The following is a 20,726-nucleotide window of genomic DNA, read 5'->3' as shown; positions in this document are numbered from 1 at the left end:
TACTTTTAAAAGCAGAGAAAAACCTCTGTGATCAGAATCACTGCACTCACTTGTAACGCTACATTAGATCACACAACCTGCAAAGACTCCTACATTGTTATCCACAACAAGGAGGTCATGATTTCACCTCTGTCCATTTGTCACTACCACAACTACTAAAAACATTTCCATTCAACCTGGTGGGAGGACTCGGTGTAGGTCAGGAAATAACACTTTTTTTATCGGGATAAAGATTTTTTTTTTTACAATTTCCAAGGAAATAATTGACAGGTATAAGTCATATTTAGAGGAGAGAAACCTATGAGTGTATCCAAAAAGCAAAAGCAGGATCCAATTTTAGGAATTAAATGTGGTTTTATTAGGGTCTGTATGTGCTCTTCAGGGCCTTTCTAGTTGTTTATATTTGTATCTGTTTTGTTTGACATTTTCATGGTTCGATAAATTTTAAAAAAGCTTGCCACCATTACATTTTGATTAATTATTGGAGAAGGGGTTCTTTTTTTCTTTTAAAGTGATTCATTTCGCTCATGCTTCATGTGGCTGAGGACTGTTCATTTAAGCTGATCTCCAAAAGTAGCTCGACTGTAAATCTGCACTGTAGCTCAATTCGATATGTTAATTCCTGTCTACATTTGGTCAATCATGAAAGTTTGTGTTTGTGCTCAACTTCAAGCTGGATTTTTCCTTTTTGAACACACCTTCAAAAACACACTACGTTGCCATAAAATGACTTGAGGAGGTCAAAAGTTTAGTTTGTTACGCAACACTATGAATAGGGACAAAATGAGAGGTCCCAGATCCACTGTTTAGACGAGGACGAGAGCGTGACAGAGCTGCCATAACAACGGCTGTCTGGATGAGCTGCCACACTGATGTCAGCTAATTACTGACAGGCAACGAGTGAGACAGCATTTTTGACACGTGAGCTCAGGGGAAATGCCAACGGCAACCCCAGGTGCAGGGGCGTATTTGAATAGGCACAGTGGACGAGATGATCAAAAAGGAGAACACCTATGCTTTGCTGTTCTTTGTGGGACAGTTTGACACTCGCTAAAAGGTTTCAGGCCCCGTCAGGCGTGCGGATCACATTACTTAGTGACACTCGAGAGAAGGCAAAGAGAACTGAGAGTGATGGCGGTGGGTACGGTGGTAAAGGAGGTGAGACCGCAGAATCACTATGAATCAATCTCAAACCACACGACTGTGCACCGGCCAAGGACTTCTACAAGGTGAGAAAACACTCGATCCATCCAATATCCATACTGCTTATCCTTTGAGGGCCGCAAGAGGAGAAGGTTACAGGTGGTGGTTGTTATTTGTTATTTTGTAGAGTAAATCAAAGAGGATTGAACCCCCTGCAAGAGCAACTAGAGTCCAACTGTCCCCTTTAATTCAATCAAGCTGCACTAAATCCACCTCACTCATAGAGAACAGTTTCTTAAACATGTCTGATTTCCTTTCAATCAAGAGCCACGAATCATTCCCTGGGAAAAAGGTGAAAGTTTCTTTACTAGCTGCGATTTATGCATTGGCTTTGGTTGTTATTTTTACACTTAGCGTTTACAAAATACATTTATGACAGTGATGTTTCTTTGGAGAAGGACTGAGTTGATCCTAAACATATTTTATCTTCTGAAAATATCAAAATAAAACATTAGGGAGTAGATGCAGAGGCAAAAAAGAACAACAGTCATGTAAAAGAAAGGAATTCAGCAATGTTATCTATGGATACAAGTGTCCTTGATGCTGAATATCTGAACTATAAACTTTCGTGTTACTAAATCCTTCACAGAAAAAGTTATTGACAGTGTAGCTGACCCTGGCTAGGTTTACTGAGTTCATATAAATCTATAAATGTCAAAGAAATTAGTAATTTTCCTTAGTGTTAAATCAGGCAAAATGAAGATGATGTATTACCAGGCAGTATATTGTGGACTGGCGTAGCGATGTTAATGTCCTGTAGGGGCTCCAGGGTCTCCGTGTGGAAAAGGCGGAGTGTGGAACCCGAACTGAAGGCGATCCAAATGCCCACGCCGGCCACCACCATGTGGGACACCACCATGCCCTCCTCCTGGTGAGTCTCTAGCTGCCTCTGGATCAGGAGCACAAGTGACAGGAGCAAGTCATCACACTACTGCACATTGACACTAAATTCTGTTTGAGGGACCAAATCTATCACAAAGAAATAAACAAGAAAATAATACAGTTGATATACAGAAAGAAATATTTCAGTGTATACAGCCTGTAGGATTATAAACTGTGTAATTCTCACTAGCATCTACGTCACCATTATAGCATTTTAACTGGCGAACAGAAAATGACTCTGTGAGGGAATTCAAACTTTTGTTTTTGTGTTTGGCACCAACACTACACAATAGTAGTATATTTGTAACTTTCTAGGCTCAGACTAAATGTTTTTTCGAAGAAGATCTCTGGCTGTTGGTGGAACTGGAGAATCAACCCACAGAAAGTCTGTTTAGACTGCAGCTGCCCATGCAGAGTAAGTGGTTGTTATGTCTGGGGATTCTTTGATTATGCTTAAGCATCAAATTGAAGAATCACATTTCCACAGTGCAAAGCAGAATATGAGACAATGGGGTTGTTCTTGGCCAAACGCACAAACATAATTTATTCAGAGGTGATGTCAATGACGGCGGTCAGGTGAAATCCAAACAGCAGGTACAGGGAAAAAGATTTGGTTTATAAATCTAAAAAAGCTTGTAGCTTTGAACTCCAAACATGTGAACCAACAGAGTAGCCTCCCTCCACCACCACTGGTTACATAATGTCACCACACATCCCTCTACGTGTAGGTGGAGCTAGCAAAGGATAGAGTCCATTCACAAGTGTCTCAGTACATGTTTCTGATCAAATGTGAAATATTCAAGTACTGTATTGCACCTTGTGTAAATGTAAACCCTTGAACTTATATTAGAGAAACCTTTCATTCAAATGACTAAGTCTTAAAATATCCGGTCATGCCTCCCTCCTCTGTTGGACTTTGAGTCACTACTGTGGACAAACTGTGAGCCCTCGCTGAGGAAGAGAGAGAGAGGGGCAGGCAGGTGGTGCAACATAATGAGCTTAATGAGGCTAAACAGATTATGAGTGAGAGCATGTCAGAGGAACGTTACTATTCCTGGACCCACGACAGGTGCCTCCAATCCCTAAACCAGGCCAGAACACACACAAAGGGAATAACGTCCATATTCCAGGAAAATGGGAGCGGGTAGAGTGAGAAGAGAAGTGAGGCGCCCTGATCTAGTAGATGCCTTTTATACTTCAAAACTGCTTTCAGTCATGCACTGGACTCCGGACATTTTACATAAAAAAAGACCCAGTATGTGAGAACGCAAATGTACAAGTCAGCTTCTCCGGAGATATTCCACAATGTCACTGCCAAGCCTCTTGTAAAATGTCTGACAAATGTCTCAGTGAGCTCATGTGAGAATACAGTAAGAAAAAGTCACAGCGAGTGAGTCAGCATTTTTATGATGTTTCTAAGAGGTGAAAAAAAGGATAGATATATCTCCTAAAAGAGGTGACATACGAGTAGAAGACGCAGACGAAGAGGTCAACTTGGAAAGACAAGGATATTTCCTTTTCCTGTTGTGAACATGTCTGACCCGGACAATGTCTTTCTGCGTTCATCTTATGAAATTCGTAAAAACGCCTGGACACAATTTTTCACTCATGTTCATGTCTAAATTAGCTTAGATAAAACACTAAGCAATGTTGCGCTTATCCAAACTGAAAAGTCACCACTTTACTTTCTGATGACGGTTCACTGACTTAACTTGATTAAAAAGAAAATCACGCTCTAAGTATTAAAACTCTCAATAAATTACCTTCAAGTAAACAAAAAAGATTCCAAACTGTCTTTTTTTTGCTTTTTATTTTCCTGACCTGACACAGGTTTAGACTTGACAAACTAATTTGAGGATGATTAACGCACTAATCATCCCTTTTCTCCAGCGCTTGTTTCCTGGATGATTTACACAGGCCGGCTGGGACAGGTACACTGATAAGAAGACATGCACCAAGGACTAGTTACACACAGAGACAGACATGAAACGTATCTATAACAGCTGGATAACAGTATCAGGGCGAGCGAGGCTTCATACCTCCACAGAATGTGTGTGGGTGCTGATGATGAAGACCTGGCCCCCCGATGACGCCCAGAGATGCTCCTCCACCGCCAGCATGGCCTTGACCGGCAGGACTCCAAGCTTCAGCACCGTGGGCTTGTCACTGCACCACAAACCGTCTGGAAGAACAAACACAGTGTTGGGATTCATAGGCAGAACATGCATATGATGAGAAACTAAACAGTGCAGTAGTTTACATCACTTCAATTATTTTTTTTAATTTTTTCCATGTAATAATTACATTGGGAACGGCTCACTGAGGACACTTTAACAGTCAATCTGTCTTTATATATATATATATCGTCTGTAAAGGTCATCTGCAGCTCTACTAATGCTGGTGGAGTGGCCATTGATGGCTTTCACAGCTTTCACTATGAATATAGATGGGCTGCCAGGCTTTACTCAGAGCCGAATCCCACTCACACCTCCTACATGCACTGCTCTACTTGTGCCCGGGCACCTACAGCGCCAGCAGTGAAACACCACATGGACTGCCTTTATAAATACCAGCGCGTTGCTTTTCTGCAACTGTTCTGGTTTGGATTTCAGTCAGTGTTGTCATAAAATGAGAGAAAATCTAATTTAGTCAGACAGAAAAAACTGGAAGGTGCATCAGTAAGATGGCTTTAACTTACTTAGAGCTAGAAGGGCCCTGTGTTAAAAACCAAATTAATTTCTTCCAGATACCACATTCCCTGAGCTAATCTAGCCCAGGAAGTGAATGTTGCCCGACCAGTAATGTTTGTTTAAGAGAAGGCACAAAGGCAGCTATTGAAGGAAGCCACCCAGAGAGAGAGAGAGAGGTGTGCTTTCAGAGGTACAGTGATGACTGGGGAAGTAAGGGTAATCTCCCAAATACAGAAAGCTAGGTGGGATTAGCATTCCAGCGGTGCCCTGTTTATATTGCTGTAATGATCATACTGTGCAGGTGAATGCACATGAGAAAGAAAAGAGAAAATTTGAAAAAAAGATAGGGGTAGTGGAGGAGGAAGAAGAAAATGAAATGAGTGCCAACTTGGAGGCTTATGTAAGTCATCTCTGCTGGAGAGAGTCTGCCCACATATCTCACATTTTCAACCAGAGCTTTCCTGCATGTCAGTGTCAGCTGCAAAAAGCTTCTAAGCGCAGTGTAAGATAAGATAAGATAAGATAAGATAAGATAAGATAAGATAAGATAAGATAAGATAAGATAAGATAAGATAAGATAAGATAAGATAAGATAAGATACGATAGTTCTTCATTAGTTCCACAATGGGGAAAAAGATATAAGTAAAATATCAGTAAAAGTAAGTAAGCATGTACTTTATACGCTAAATAATTGCATATAAGTGTATATGTGTAGAGTACCATATCTACGGACTAGTTTCTCAACGTCCTGTCTGTATGTGGAATGCATATCCCACTAACCGTTTGATCATGGACGCATTGATTCTTGTGGCTGTAATATTACAAATTTCCCCACTGTGGGACTAAAGGAATAAAGGATTACTTTATCTTATTTTATAACGGCTTCATTGCAGATAAACCAGATAGGATGAACATTAAGTTTTCTGACATCACTCTGCACCACTGACTCATTATAAAAATATCTGTACACAAACAATAACAAAATTAAAATATTCTCAACACGAAACAGTAGAGGCGTGACACACAACGGCAGGATAGAGGTTTCGATCGGAGTGTCTGTCCGTGACGTGCGACCTTTACAGAATTCACTGCCTCCCTCTTTCTCCATCCCTCATAATACAGTCAGTCACAGAGGAAATAGCGAGCGTGGCAGAATGAGGCTGAATGAGCCTCAGCTTCAGACACACTGCATCAGCAGCCGAGGAGCACTTCTGTGCAGCGACAACAATAAACTCAGCACTGAAGGCTCCGTGTTTTCCACATCACTGTTCCCTTTGACGCCACCCCCCCCCTTTGATCAGATGACAGTGCAACATCAAGGAATATAAGCTGATCATTCTTCCTAGTTCTGCCGCCTTTCTTCCCTACAATGTAAACCGTGGGCCTGGTTTATATGCTAGTGGGGTACAGGCAGCCGCAGTGACAAAGTACTTGAGCAGGCTTATAATCGGCATGCAGGGCACAGTTTTCCTACCAAACTATACAAGATGACTCATGATTCAGCATCGAGCACCGTGTCTCGGTGACAGAGCTGCAGTTCAGTGGAAATAATAACAAATCAGAGTTTTAGGGGCCAGGAATTTTCTTCTGGGAAGCGATTCGACACACTTGTTGTGACGAATGATGAAAAGCAACTGCCGCTCGAACATTCAGTCACACTGGCACACACTGTACCACTGTCTAATAGGACGTGTGTGGAGGAAATAAAAAGACATGTGCATCAAAACGAGGTGTAATGAGTGGCCCAGAAAACATTCCTGAACGGTTACATATGCTGCACGTTACTTCCAGGGAAACTGTAGCTTGAATGTGGGAGGAGTTTTCCTCTTTCTTATCCTCAGGCCATCATCCATATTTTCTGGAACTCTTTTCTCCTCTCCTTCTCTCTCATTATTTGCACACACAACTATTATCCCTAAATTTAAAAGTTCTCTGCAAGGATTCTGTTTCTCCATTTTCCAAAATATTAATTCATCTTAACCTATACAGCGTGAAACGCAGAGGAATCGGACAAAGTCGGAGAAAAACAGAGAAAGGGAATGTGTGAGAAGCTCTGAGACCATCTGTTTGCACTGCTATGAAAGCTAATAGGAGATAAAACTAAACCGAGAATGTCAAGAAATGTTGGATGAGAGCAAATCCTTTCCTCTGCTGTCTGTGCTCGTCTGAGAGGAGCAGATTTTAAATAGGTCACCACTAACGAATTGGCTTCTCCCAGACAACGGAGCAAACGGAAACAGAACCTCGGCACACAGGAGTAGAGACCCCCGAGCTTTCACAATGAACCTCCGACTTAAACAGTAACAGCACCTCAGACAAAAAAAAAAGCAGTTGGAGTGGACCACAAAATGACATCTCTAAAAATAACCCCTTTCATTCAGTGTGGACAAATGTTTAGCGGAGTCATGTTAGCCGCAAACTTTTCAGCATTTAAAGACATTAATCATCCTCCTATTGATTGAAGAACTCAGCAAGTATGTTGCTTTGTCTCAAAAGTTGCTAAATCCAAAAAGTCAATTGATAAAGGGAGCAACAGTTGTCTTATCCATGTGCATTGTCAGATAAATTACAAAACTCTGGGCAGGTACAGACTAAATATAAGTTAACAATGTCAGAGTCAAAAACTCTATTTAAGTCAGTGAATGCATTTCTGTATTGCAAAATAATAGTGATTTAGCCTTGTAATCACCCTGATTATGTATATTTAAGAGCATCAATAAACACTGTGAAAGCAGAACTCTGAGAATATAACAGATAAACACTTTCACAGACACACACACACACACACACACACACACACACACACACACACACACACCTACCTTGTGATCTGGAGTAAACTACCACCGAGCCGCTGACCAGGCCGGCGTACAGACAGGGTTTCTTATAGACCAGGCTTGTGACAGTGGACTTGTCCGGTGTGAAGAAATGCTGCAGACGTACTTTCTTGGACCGTTGGCTGCTTTTATACACGATGATACTGAACAGAGAGATAACATTAGCACAGAACTTATTACAGAAACATACACTAAATATAACATGCAATCATATCTGCATTACATCAGTATGATACTGGCTGTGGATGCAGTTAAAACAAATGACAGACTCTAGTTTAATACTTTGATGTTTGTGAGGAATTTATGAGTGTTTCTGAATTGTGCGTGACTTTGAATGATATGCTTAAGTTTCATTCATATATATAACTCTTTTGCACTTGAAACAAGTGTATGTGAAGAAAGTTGCACACAGCTTGAAAATGCACTAATGGAGCAAAACCAAAATTTCGAGTGCTCTTATATTATTATGAGAAGTGTGACGGGAATGTTTTGGCTACTATTAAAACTGTGGCGGGACAAATAAGAATATGGCCGGCCACAAAGTCTAGATAATGAATGGGAATCGCTGCATTGAGGGGGGGCGAGATAGGGTATTAGCCTTGGCGGAGGTATGAGCTCTCAGAGCGGCCTTAACTGTCCTCCCTGTCCCTGAGGCTGCATTTCCAAATTTGAGTTCATTCAAAGACCTTTAAAAATAACTTGCAATGCTTAACTCTGGTTTCAAATGAGGGGGTCTAGAAAAACACTTTTGTTGTTTGATACTAAGACACTGACAGCAAAGTATGGTTCCTACAGATAGACTTTTATGACAGTGTATAACCATGTGTACCTGCCCTCCTCCATGCCCAGACAAACACTGGGAGAATCGCTGGCCTTTGCTGCAGGGACGTGGTTGTTTTCTGGGGACTTCTCGCCATTTTCCTGGGGTTGCTCAGTTGAGACAAAGGCCATGCAGAGGATACGGGACTCCACATTGAAACACTCGGTCACCTTAGGGCTGGAGTTCTGCATGGCCACAATGGCAATCTGGCCCATCTGGTTGGTGCAACTTGCAACCTGGACAAAAAAAATGACTGTTTTACAGATGTATTTACGAATTTGTGGAGCCGAGGCCTTAGTGCACCATGTATGAAAGAATGTATGAAAAGAAAGCAAACAATACAAAAGAACAGGTGCAGTATTCCCAATGTAATGCCTGAGAAAAACAAACATCTCTCCCCGAGCAAAGTTTAATTACATTAGTGAGTGCACATTAAAACATGACTATTTAAAAATCTCCTCCCTCGGTTTAACTTCTTTCAGCTACATTTCCTTTATCACCTCATAATGAACATAAGCAACTAAAGATGTGATTATATACTTAATAGATCCAAGCTTTTTATTAACTGACACAACACTCCGTTAGTTTTGGTTATGAAATTCATTGTGTATTTTGAGACAAACTTAAATACTGAAGCAATAACTTTCAAAAACCTGAGAGTCTTTCTCGAGGGCACATTAGACAATTAAATAAATAAACAGCAAAAAGTGACCATCTGCTCGGCTGAGTCATTTTGAGGGGAAATCGGCCTCCTTGAAAAACGCAGAGCTGAACTTGATGTTAGAATAGTGTCATGTAGTAATAGTGTTAGCTTTTGATAGCATCGGCTATTGATCAACAAGATCAGGCCCGTCAACATTCATTTACATCTGTACAAAAAGGTAATGACATCAGGCAATACCAATCCCATTTTAAACAACATTTTTCAATATACAATGTGAACAAATACAGATGAATTAATCAAATGTTTTGTTTTAAGTAAGCATCAAGGAAAATGAACACAAAGAAGTTTGACTTCGCAAATTCAGAGGCAGACAGGGATGCACAGTTATATTTTAAAGTTGAGGTTAACGAATGTGTTTCTACAGAGCTACAAATAGAGACCTCCCTCTTGGTAGAAAAGAGCCTCATTACTGTCGGCAGTCACTTAAACCCCAAAATAATATCTTGATTTGTGTATTTGTTTAGATCTGAGCTAACACAGTGATTCTTTTCCGGGGGAGGAAGGAAAGAAAATGTCTCACCCAGACACATCCATGGCCCACGACGGGAGTGTCTGCTGTGCTCTCTGTGTTGACATGGGGCTCTGGGTTATGAACAGCACACTCCACCTGGCACAGGACAGGAGGAAGCAAGAGAGAACAGTAAACAACAGATAGGAATTCACAGTCAATAAAACAGGTGAAATTCTAGTTTCAAGGGTTCAAGGTTGTCTTTATTGCTACGCAAATAAGTGTTTATCAGTGTGAAGGTAAAATTGTCAAAGATCTGTAGTTTAGCCACGTTGAATTCAATAATCGCAACTGGCCAGGAGTTTTTTTAGTAGTGGTCATTTTTGGACTTTGTTAGCAGTGACAGGAGTAGAGGAGCTGCTGAGCTAAGGGAGAGAATGAAATATGGCAGAGGAACAATAACGCCATTAAACAGAATGACTGCTACTCTTCACAGAATCTAATACAACTTCATGCTCTCAAAACGGCATGGCCCAATAGGGACCAAATCATCGGTGTACTATCACTAAGGGTTCGATCCTGGACCAAAACACACATTAATATGACCTTTTGCATGTTTTTATCTGACTCCAGTCAACAAATCAGGGTCATGTAACAGTGTCAGGCCTAAATAAATAACCAAACTTCTAAATCAAAAGATACTTCATCGCTAGAGAATGTTGTGATTTATCCTTTCACACATCAGCATGAGTTCAATTTAATTAGCTTCCATTAAATCATATGCAATTTAAAAGTGCTTGAACATGTCAGTATAATCTATATAATGACCCGTACAGGGATCACACCATCGACCTTAGTGTTATTAGCACCATGTTCTAACCAGCTGAGCTAACAGGCCACACATGCTATTTCTGTCACACAGGGTCAGTCGATGCTGGTGGAAACATGACTGTGAGACATACAAAGGGGAGTGCGACATTTGAGAGATCCACACAGCAAGAACGAGAAAGACGTATGGACAATCGGAGAGTTAATTTAATATGGAAAAACTCCAAACTATTATTAATGAAATAAGAATGTATAAACTTACCTAATACCTACTGTAGGGTCAAGATAATTTGTGGTGGTTGCCAGATTTGTGTAGACAAAATAAATTGCATTAAATACTATACACAAGTAATAAGATCTACTCTAGAGTGGATGTTATTGATAATGTTTGTGAGAGTCAAAGTCTGTTTGCTACACTAGGACAAAACAAACAAAAACTTAACAAAAAACAACCCCCCCCTCACCACTTTTGTTTTATTTCTTGTTTCTTTTGACGTGCACCAGCCAGATAATACTATTATATTAATACTAGGGTTAAATTCACAGTAAAGACATTGTGAATAAACACGTGTTACATGTACACTGGCAGTGGAGAAAGTACTCATCAAGAGTTTTTTTTCAAATTCCACCATATAAGAGTGACATACAGTACATTATATTGTAACTTTATGAGCTAAACTGGTTATCCAATCAAAACATTGTGGCCCGTATGGGGATCAAACCCGCAACCTCGGCCTTATTAGCACCACACTATAACCCACTGAACTAACCAACTGTATATATTAAAAAAAGCATACCTACTTTTTGGGAAGGTTGATTCTACAGTAAGTGTTGTATGATATAGTTGCTTTTGTGAGACACATACAGAAATACTAATATTTTGGTAAGAGATAAAATCAGAGGGTCCCACCTTGAACTCCTGTAGTTTCGACATGACCACAGGCATTTGTCGTAGCAAGAGGGGGTGTTTCTGCTTTTTGATCTGGTTCCCATCATCCTCTGCAAAGAACCATCCCTGCAGGTTGTCCTCTTCTGATGTACAAACACACACACACACACAAATATGTTATTGATTCAATAATGTACAGCCTGCAGTGTGTTTTTAAACTTTTTAAGGAGAGGAGAGAATCCAGAAGTTACACTGTTAAACTTCAATTATTCTCTTATTTATAATTCATTTATAACATGTTCTGCAACAGATTTTATTATATATAGATTATATTCATAAAATGGGGCTGTTGATACACACATGTAGTTTGAAGGAGATATACCCATGAATACGGAAGTTACAGCGTTTCTTGTGTGTCATGGCGAGCTGATAAACTTTGATGCCATGGCATTAATAATCCGTATGATGAAAACTCACAGTAATCTTATGCCTACATTATCAATGTCTTGAGACCAATTTGATACAGTTTGACATGGTTTCCCAAAGTGGATGAGGAGAAATACATACAAGTGTAAGATGTTCCAAAAACAAGACATTTCCTGCTGCCACCAGGGGGCACTGTAATTTTAAGTCACGATTTCTGTATAGCTGTCTTCAGGATCCGACTCTTGTCTTTTTCGTGAGGATCGGTTAATGCTAAATGAGGGGCTTTTCCATAGGTGGCGCTGTTTAGCTATTTTGCCGCGCCCATTTCCAAATACTCCCGAATACGTACATTTTCACAAATTTCTATTTTACTGCAAACTTTAGAAACTTTTTGAGCACGTTGAAGCCCTAAAAAAGCCCATTTACTATGCTCAGAATAATCGTCACAATTTCAAAAGGGCCTCTCACCTTTCGTGCTCGGGCCCTAAAAACAGTACATATACACTGTATAAATACATGTTGAGTGTACAGGTAGGCATAGTATAGTACCTAGAGCCAGTTTCGCCATCTGCAAGTTACTGATCCATGACTGTTTGATGGATGGGCTCAAAGTATTGAACACTGCACTGAAGTAAGTGGGTTTACCCGATCTGCAAACAGAGACAACAAAACACAAAAATTGATTACAAACAAAGGAGCAATCCAACATTGGTTATGATTATATCTTTATCACAAAATACAGGATACGATCAGTGAGTTTCAGGGGAACTGCTGTGTGCTGTCTGGTGCTTGCAGACTGTGGTGGATCAAGGAAAGCAGGCAGAATAGTGAAATGGTTGTTCTGTTATTTCATGGTCATTTTATTTTATTTAAAATTTACTACCTCAATGTCATCAGAGCTTTAAAAAAGTCTCACATTGGAGCAGGAGTTAAAATACAAGAGTTTTTATGAACCAAACATCAGAGACATATTCAATGATTTATGTTTTTGCGAGACATGTGAACATCTTTTGCAGCCAGAGGGCCTGAGTTAGGTTTTCCTCTTTTTCTAAGCCGTCATGTAGATGTTTGGATATTCTCATCTACACACCAGTCTGATGATTTGCGTCTTTTTGAGTAAAATACAGAATAAGAGGAAATTAAGTCAGCTCTGTTTGGTTGAATCCAGTTAAAGGGGTCAATTGATTCCGGCTATTTATCACTGACTAGACAGACAGTGACAGAAATGCGATAGGAGTCAATGTCAATTACTGTTTCTATCAGCAGGTCATGTACACATGCTGTATGTGTTGGTTATGTGTGTGTGTGTGTATATGCATCCCCCCTGTCACTGGCTGATGGTGAGAAGTGTTGTGTTGTGTGTGTGCTTTGCAACACAGGGATCAAGGAAGGAATAACAGAGGCACAGCTGTGATCCTAAACATACCCGTGGGTAATCTCACCAGCTGAATGCAGCAGGGGTGAGGGATGGAGTGAGGAAGCAAAAGAGAGAGAGAGAATGTAACCAAGTCAAAAATGAAGTTCACCCCTGGGGGAATCATGCGCCGATTATAATAGAGTGTGTAAATGTGTGACATGAGCGTCCGGGTTCAGCAGCAGCTGCAGCACTGGGCAGACTTTAGGAGCAAACACTGATGCACTTTTCCTCCGCTGAGATTCAAGCCTCAGATTAGAGCTGTTGGAGAAACTTGTTTATCCAAAATATCTAAATGTGCTCTAATACTCTAATACCAAAGCTAAAGGCATGCATGGAGGCTGGAAGGATGGATTGAGAAAGCAGGGTAAAAGGGGATAAAGACAAACCTAGGATAAACAAGACGGGGGGGGGGGGAACTGGGGACTGAGCAAGGACTGAGACTGGAGGCTATTACAGTGTTGTATGTGCTGTCTGTATTACAAAGCAATATTGCTAAAGAGGTGTTTTCATGTGTGGGTAAAAAAGATAAACAGACTTGTCTTGTTTGCCAGGCAGCTGGAGTTGGATCCTGCAGCGGTCAGCTGCCCTGATCTCCTCCTCCTTCTTCAGTATCAACCTCTGGAGACCTGATACCCAGTCCTGGGCCACGGTGGGGTTCACATTCTGTGAACAGGAAATGGGAGGGATAGAAAGAAACAATCAGGAAAAGAGGGGAAGGAAACAAGACATAAGTTGTTAATCAGAGCGTTTCATTGTCATTACAACTAGAGAACAATGGAGAGGAAAAGGAGAATAAAAGTGACATAATGTGTACGTCAGAGCATTTAACATTGATAAATGAACACTATATAGAGACAATAGTAAAATTTGAGATAAAAAAAACTAAACACAAACATTAAGTATGAAAAATAGACCAAGATCACTTGACTTGAATGCAATCAAATGAAACAATTCAGCTGCAAACAGTACCTATGAGAATCTTACGTTAAATTAAACTCTAATGTCCACAATGTGAAAAACTGTCTTTGGCTCCAAAGAATAATAACCACATTAATTTATTGTGTTGACACAGCATCAGGACGCTTTTGATCTCTGAGGTGATTGTGTTTATGTAAACACAGGGTCCAGGATGAAAAATACCAGAACTCCAATTCAATGCATGGCTTCAAACTGTATGAGAAACTCTTTAGTATACACAGAACTTTTTGTTATTGTTTGTTCAGCTGCTCATATGAGAGATGAAGACTGCAGATCATCATCTGCATATTTAATAGGATATAGGTTTGTACACTACATAACCGAGTTCAGGGGGAACCAGGAATCAAACTATCGACCCAGGGAACAGCAACAAACCAGCTCTACCACCAGAGCCATGACCTCCTTTAGAACAATATTACTGTTATTATCATTAAGAATATTAAATTCAATATTGTGAAAGAGCTTGGCTGAATGCAGCTCACATTTTAGCCTTACCTGACCCCCCCTTTCATCAGTATTTCCCTCCCTCCATCTCTGGGACACGTGTCCCTCTGAGACTCTGCTTCGCACACTGCTTCTGACAGACCGACCAGCGCAGCACAAAAACAGCCTCAAACCCTCACGCTGTGCTCTGCAAACTGAGCATCCAACACAGCAGCACCGACAGGCAAACAGTGTATATGTGTGTGTGTGTGAGTGAGAGTGTATTTTCTGTTACTGATTTCCTTTCTAACGTGATTAACCAATTACCTTATCAGGAGTTAATGTGATTAGATCTTTCTTGTGATTGTGATGAGTGCAGTTGTACGGTACCTGGTAGTTTCCTTTGAGGCTGCTGATCATGCCGGAGATCTGGTTGACTAGGCCTAGGTCATGGATTAGATTCTGCAGATCTTGGTACAACTGACCTGGGCCCATGTAGAGTTTGTCTGCACAGAAACACACAAGAGCAAAAATATTTAGACAGAGAGAAAAGTTTTGTTCTCAAACACCTTTTACCTTTTTGCAGTTGTCTTTTTTTTCTTGGAGTCATCGTGACCTTTGCTGTTTGAACATCAAATTCGAATCAGTTTATCCATGAGTCCAAATGAACATTTGTTACAATTTTGAAAGGATTCCCGGTAGGTGTTCCTGAGATATCATATTCAAAAGGCCAAAAATATGCTCTGTAAAGTCATAGTGACCCTACCTTCAACCACCAAAATGTGTGCTGAAGTGTGTGATGCCACGGACACACTGTCGGTCAAGAGATTGCGCAGGTGTTTGTTCTCAACGCCTAACCCCTAACCACATCCCCTCACCCCTTTAAGGTGGCTGCTTGGTAACTTAGAGACAAAATTTTGTGTTACTAGAAAATGTGTACGCTTTCTTGGAAGTACAGCTACAAGCAACAGTCATCATCTCAGCTCATAAATTGTAATGACTTGGTCCCATATAGAAAGCAGCGACCTTGTGTGAGCTGGAAATAATATACGCAAACAAAACTAAATATATAGCAAAGAAACTGAGGTGAGAGCTAAAAAGCTGATGTCTCCAACAGTTCTCACACGCAGTAATGAGTGAGGCCAGTCTCATGAGACAAGCCATTACATTATACTGTTGAAGACTGAGATCAATAAGGGACAATCAATCAGCTTCCCAGAGGAGCAGAGGCTGCTTTGCAAACTTGGCAGGGACTCTGAACAGTGTGCTGACTTGTTCACAACAAAACTGTTATTTAATCAGGTCAAGATTTATAATTAGTCAGGTTTCAGAGGCCAAACACCAAAAACCGTGTTTGCTTTCGGTAAGTAAATGTAATTTATACTCTGTTCGCCATTGTGTACCTATAACCTTTAACTGTTTTTGTTAGATTTTACTAAATGTCAGATCTGAAAAATAACTTGCAATGACAATCAATTATAACAACAACGATAACAATGGAGACCATTACACGGGAAAATAAATAAGTAAATAGGGACGAAAGCTTTGTGTAGCTGCCGTGTGTGTGTGGTGCTGGAAGGTATCTGCCTCCCACCATTTTTGCTCTTGTGCTCAAATTAATAAAACTAATGATCACTGAGCTACATGAACGGTTCAGTGAACTTTACCGTTACTGTGTTGTTCTGCATCAACAACGAAACAAAGGCAAACATTGTGTGTGGCCACAAACCACTGCTGCACAGAACAGAGAGTCAGGCTCATTGAAGATCTTTCAAACGCTCAAACACACACACACACACATACGGATAATTATGAAGAAAGTCATGAAGAAAAGCACGCATGGAGAACTGGGTTTCGGGCCTTTCAGTTTGCCAAAACTCCAAACTGACAAATTATAACGGCAATTTGAGTACAAGTGTCTTTTATATCGAAACATAACAGAAAATATTTGCATGTGCATTCTTTTTTCTATATCAACTCTTCAGAGTGTGTATCAAGGGTAAAACAAAAATAGACTAAAACTGCATTTCGGGTCCTTGGCACCTTAAGCTCTGTTTGCTTCTGCCCTTCTACTTTCTATTCTTCCTTTCCTTCCAACTCCTCGTCTTCTTCAATAGTCACTAAAGTCTGACTGCAGCTCCAACTCCATGGCAACCCGGGCAGGCCTCTCCTGAAGGCCTCGCAAACCAGGCATTCAGGGGAAACTTTACCCCAGAAACGCATTAGTAGGTGGTCTCCCAGATAATGGCTCCCTGGGAGTTTGTACACAAGAGGCAGCTCACACACTGAGAAACTCAGTTGGCCTCACACATGGGTTTGCAGCCCTGCTCACTGGAGCACACGCACTGCACAACGGGCCGACTGTAGCTGCATTGTTGCATGGATTTGGATCTCAGTGATGTGGTCAATGACCTCCTACTTTATTTAATTCACATCACTGGATCAAATCATAGCCACCGTACAACACACACTATGTTTATGAACTAAATATGTTACAGAGCACAAATGAGAAACTAGAGAGGCACTCAGAGCACATACCCAACTGTCCCCTTATTTTCAAGCTGGACACACTCATAAACATCAGTTCCATAAATGTGTTTGATTATTTTCTTCAAGATCCATGAATTGTTCAATGGAGAATCAATGAAAAAGCCCTAGCAATGTTTAAAAAAAAAAAAAATGCTGAATCCAGATCCACACCTGGAACTTGCCCTGACTTTCCCCAATCTTTTGAGTTGTTTGTAGGAAGTCTTGTTTACAAACAAACAAACGTACAGGGGGGAGAACCCAACTTCCTCTGTGGAGGCAATGAATTGAGGAGTGTCTTCTGCTCTTTTCTGACCCCGTCTCTGTTCATTCAACTAACTTGCTTGTCTAAAGGAGTTATTTGCCGTCTTCAGGGCTCATTGGTCTCAGTAAAAGGCTGAGGGACAGTGAGTTGAAACCAGGTCAGGGTAGAGCTGCTGAATATACCTTCCATGCTTGATCTGTCATATTATCGCTATATTAGGACTTTATGTTAAAATCACTTTGGCATTGATGAATGACGTATGTTAGAAACTGTGATCTGTCTGAACGCTCTTTGGATTAATTCCGCTTCCTCCCTAAATAAATAGATGTAATATTCAAATAAACATTTAGCTATTTAAAGTATTACCTATATTTGATAATATAATATTTAAATATTATAAATATATAATAAATAATAAGACACAAGGAGGAATATAATTAAATATATGATAAATAATAGGACAAAAGTAATATAATTGCACCATCACTGGTCTGACCGTTCCCATAGACTACACTGGCACTGTGCAACCTTTTTCAAGTCCCATCCAACTTTCTGAATGGTGTTTTGTGAGAGCGCCAAATACCAAGACCTTTTTCACAAAATGGGCCTGGGAGCATCTCCAGCAGCCGGCCAGCCATCCCAGCAATTACACAACTCACACACACACAAAGAAAAAAAATCAACAAATGATAAACGGGCTGTAAGAGCAGCAGGGGAATGTTACTTTTAACAACCAGTCTGTGTGGTGGTCTTGCATCTGATTTTCCTGCAGCAGAGTGGAAGGATGAACAAACCAGCGAAACTCTCAAGAAGGTGACATCATGTGCTGAAGAGTCTTTTCATTGGCTTTCGAGCAGCCTGGTCACTGAGCTGCTTTTGGTTGAATGCAGTGGACTGAGAGACTTTTTGTCTTTTGTTTCTACTCCTTATACATTCCTGACACATTTGTATGCATGTACACACACACACACACATAAACACAAACAAATGTACTTTCCCAAAGACACACACAGAAGTGAAGTTGGTTCAAAAATAACTTTAGTGGAGTGAGGCGACCCAGTGAAGGCCTGTTATTGTTGACTGATACAGTAAGTGAGAACTATGTAGTCAAAATTTAAAAAAAAACATAATACTGAGACCCATCCTCAAGCACACACTATACATTGGTATCACCACTTTAAGATGACACTGTGAACATGTCTGTCAGTTGTAGCTCTAGGAAAACCCGTCAGTCAGACCAGATGTTCCATAGGCTTGTCTTTGACATCTGTTACATATATACCCAATGCAATGGCTCATATCAGTGAAGTATCAGAGGACAGCTGTTCAGACAGGAGGGTGAACAAGAAGCACCAAATGTTGCTTGAATAGAACTGAAAGGAACAGGATTCAAAAGCATTTTATGACAGGAAAAGTGTAGAAACCATGGAACACACCGTTATTTCATGGCGAGAATTTTTACTTTTGAGTTCCTTTGCTCACAGTGTTTTTGTGGTCCCTTACACCTTTCTTCTATTCCTTCTAAGCCATATGTAGTAAGAGTGCGATCAGAGATTGGGATGGCGGATCGTGGCCTGTGATCATAGTGGCTCTCTCTGAGGTTTTATGTTTTTTTCTTTTGTTAATAGGGTTTTCTTTGATATTTGTTTTCTTACTGTTGGTAGCGAACAGAGAGTGTTGCACTTTGTTAAACCCTGTGAGACAAATTGTGATTTTGATGGGCTATACATATAACAATTTAATGAATGATTGACACTTGTGCATGTAAAATGAAATAATGATGTTGCATAACAGGAGTGGGAAACTGTTGCAGAGTAAAGCATAACATATTTTCTGGGAATGCAAAAATTATTTGTAGAAAATGTTTCCCTGTGACCCTTATAAACTGTGATTTATTCAGCACAGGAGGCCAAGGATGGGCTGGAGTGTGTATGTACATGTAATGCATAGGAGGTAAATTTTGCATCTACATGTCGTGCTGTCATCTGCACAACAACTTCACAGATTACAGGGACTGATACATTAACATGGGCATTGTAACGTTAATTTAATTCACAGTTGCTGCTGTTATACCCTGTGCACTTGGACTGAAATACGTCCTGGTTGTTAACCCCCCCCCCCAAAAAAAAAAAAAACATAGATGGGGGACTAAATGCTGCAGCATCACTTAATAAAAAAAATAATCACAGGATTAATTATGAGATAAATGTGACACAAAGCAGCAAAGGACTGAGCCTTATGTAAGTGAATTACAGATGATAGAACAGAGGGAGAAGGACACTGAGTGAGAGCATTAGAGAGTGGATGAGCTCCGTGGTAGTAATTCCAGTCCATTACCACTGGCAACTGAAAACGCGGACATCTGACCTAAGCTTGAACACATGTAACCTTTGACAAACCAGGGATAACAAGGCATCAAAAGCATTCACCAGTCCAGCAACATGCACAAACACACGCACACAGATCCCAGAATAAAAGCTGCAGCACTGTGGCCACAAAATCATACGCTGTTGCTGTGCTTCTTGTTTGTCTAATCTGGGGTTCTTTTAAAGTGGCTGAGCAGCTGTGTGTGACAGGGGGATAACCCAGTGGAAAGACTGAAATCATTGGACTCGCCAGCCAACCGACCAATGGACTACAAGAAGGAAAAAATTACAGCTGGTGGCTGTATGGGCAGCGAAGGACGAAACACCAGTTCAGAAATGTCTGCAAAAGTACAGCAGGAAACAACAATCAATTAAGCTGCATTTACAAGTAATGGTCATTGCATGTGCCAACTATGAAATTCACTCTTATACTGGTGCAGCTTGGTGTCATAGACCACCAGAAAAGTGCAAAGATGACATAACACTAATAGAACCGTTTTGGCATCGGCTTCTTTCCTCCAGGAACAACGCTTCCAACTTTTGCTCTCTTATCATGACAAACTGTACGCATAGTTTTTTTCAATAGTTTACTCTAGAGTGCCTCAAAACAGAATCTGTCATTTAGGAGCCATCTGAGAATCTGTTTGCTCCCTCATGAGGGAGAATAATAATCTCTGTACAGTCCGTAGAGACAAACCTGTTAGTAGTTTTTTGCTCTCAGTTGATCCCAGTTTGTGGATGGGCTATAGGTATGCGACAAGCCGAAACGATGGCCAGTAGAAACGATTATAAACCAGCCTTTATTTCTATGTATTTATGTATGAGACAAGTTCTGTTGTTAACTAAAATGGGACAAGTCAACGGGTCAATTCGTTCCATCAAATGACTCCAGGTAAGACAGATAGTTGGAGATATTTCAGTTACAATTCAGAATTTCATGAACTACACACCAGGCACAGGCAGTAACCTGAGAGGCATTTATAGGCTCCGATCCCAGAGTCTCA

The 20,726-nt window shown here is 40.6% G+C and overlaps 1 protein-coding gene across 2 annotated transcripts in view; it reads right to left on the bottom strand.

The window, feature by feature from the left end:
• arhgef10 (Rho guanine nucleotide exchange factor (GEF) 10) overlaps nt 1-20,726 on the bottom strand; it is a 54,251-nt gene that overhangs the window by 7,386 nt on the left and 26,139 nt on the right. For both annotated transcript variants that reach the window (XM_062397861.1, XM_062397862.1), the window contains 9 exons: nt 14,956-15,071; nt 13,700-13,827; nt 12,297-12,397; nt 11,343-11,464; nt 9,677-9,763; nt 8,442-8,668; nt 7,598-7,755; nt 4,125-4,267; nt 1,918-2,092 (listed from right to left, as the gene is read on the bottom strand). In XM_062397861.1, coding sequence (XP_062253845.1) covers nt 1,918-2,092; nt 4,125-4,267; nt 7,598-7,755; nt 8,442-8,668; nt 9,677-9,763; nt 11,343-11,464; nt 12,297-12,397; nt 13,700-13,827; nt 14,956-15,071 — 1,257 coding nt within the window. The remainder of the gene's footprint in view (nt 1-1,917; nt 2,093-4,124; nt 4,268-7,597; nt 7,756-8,441; nt 8,669-9,676; nt 9,764-11,342; nt 11,465-12,296; nt 12,398-13,699; nt 13,828-14,955; nt 15,072-20,726) is intronic.

Source organism: Platichthys flesus, chromosome 10 (genome assembly GCF_949316205.1).
Source record: "Platichthys flesus chromosome 10, fPlaFle2.1, whole genome shotgun sequence".
In the NCBI taxonomy this organism is placed as follows: Eukaryota; Metazoa; Chordata; class Actinopteri; order Pleuronectiformes; family Pleuronectidae; genus Platichthys; species Platichthys flesus.
Note: the sequence above shows the minus strand (reverse complement) of the source record. Positions and strands in the feature narration are given on the sequence as shown.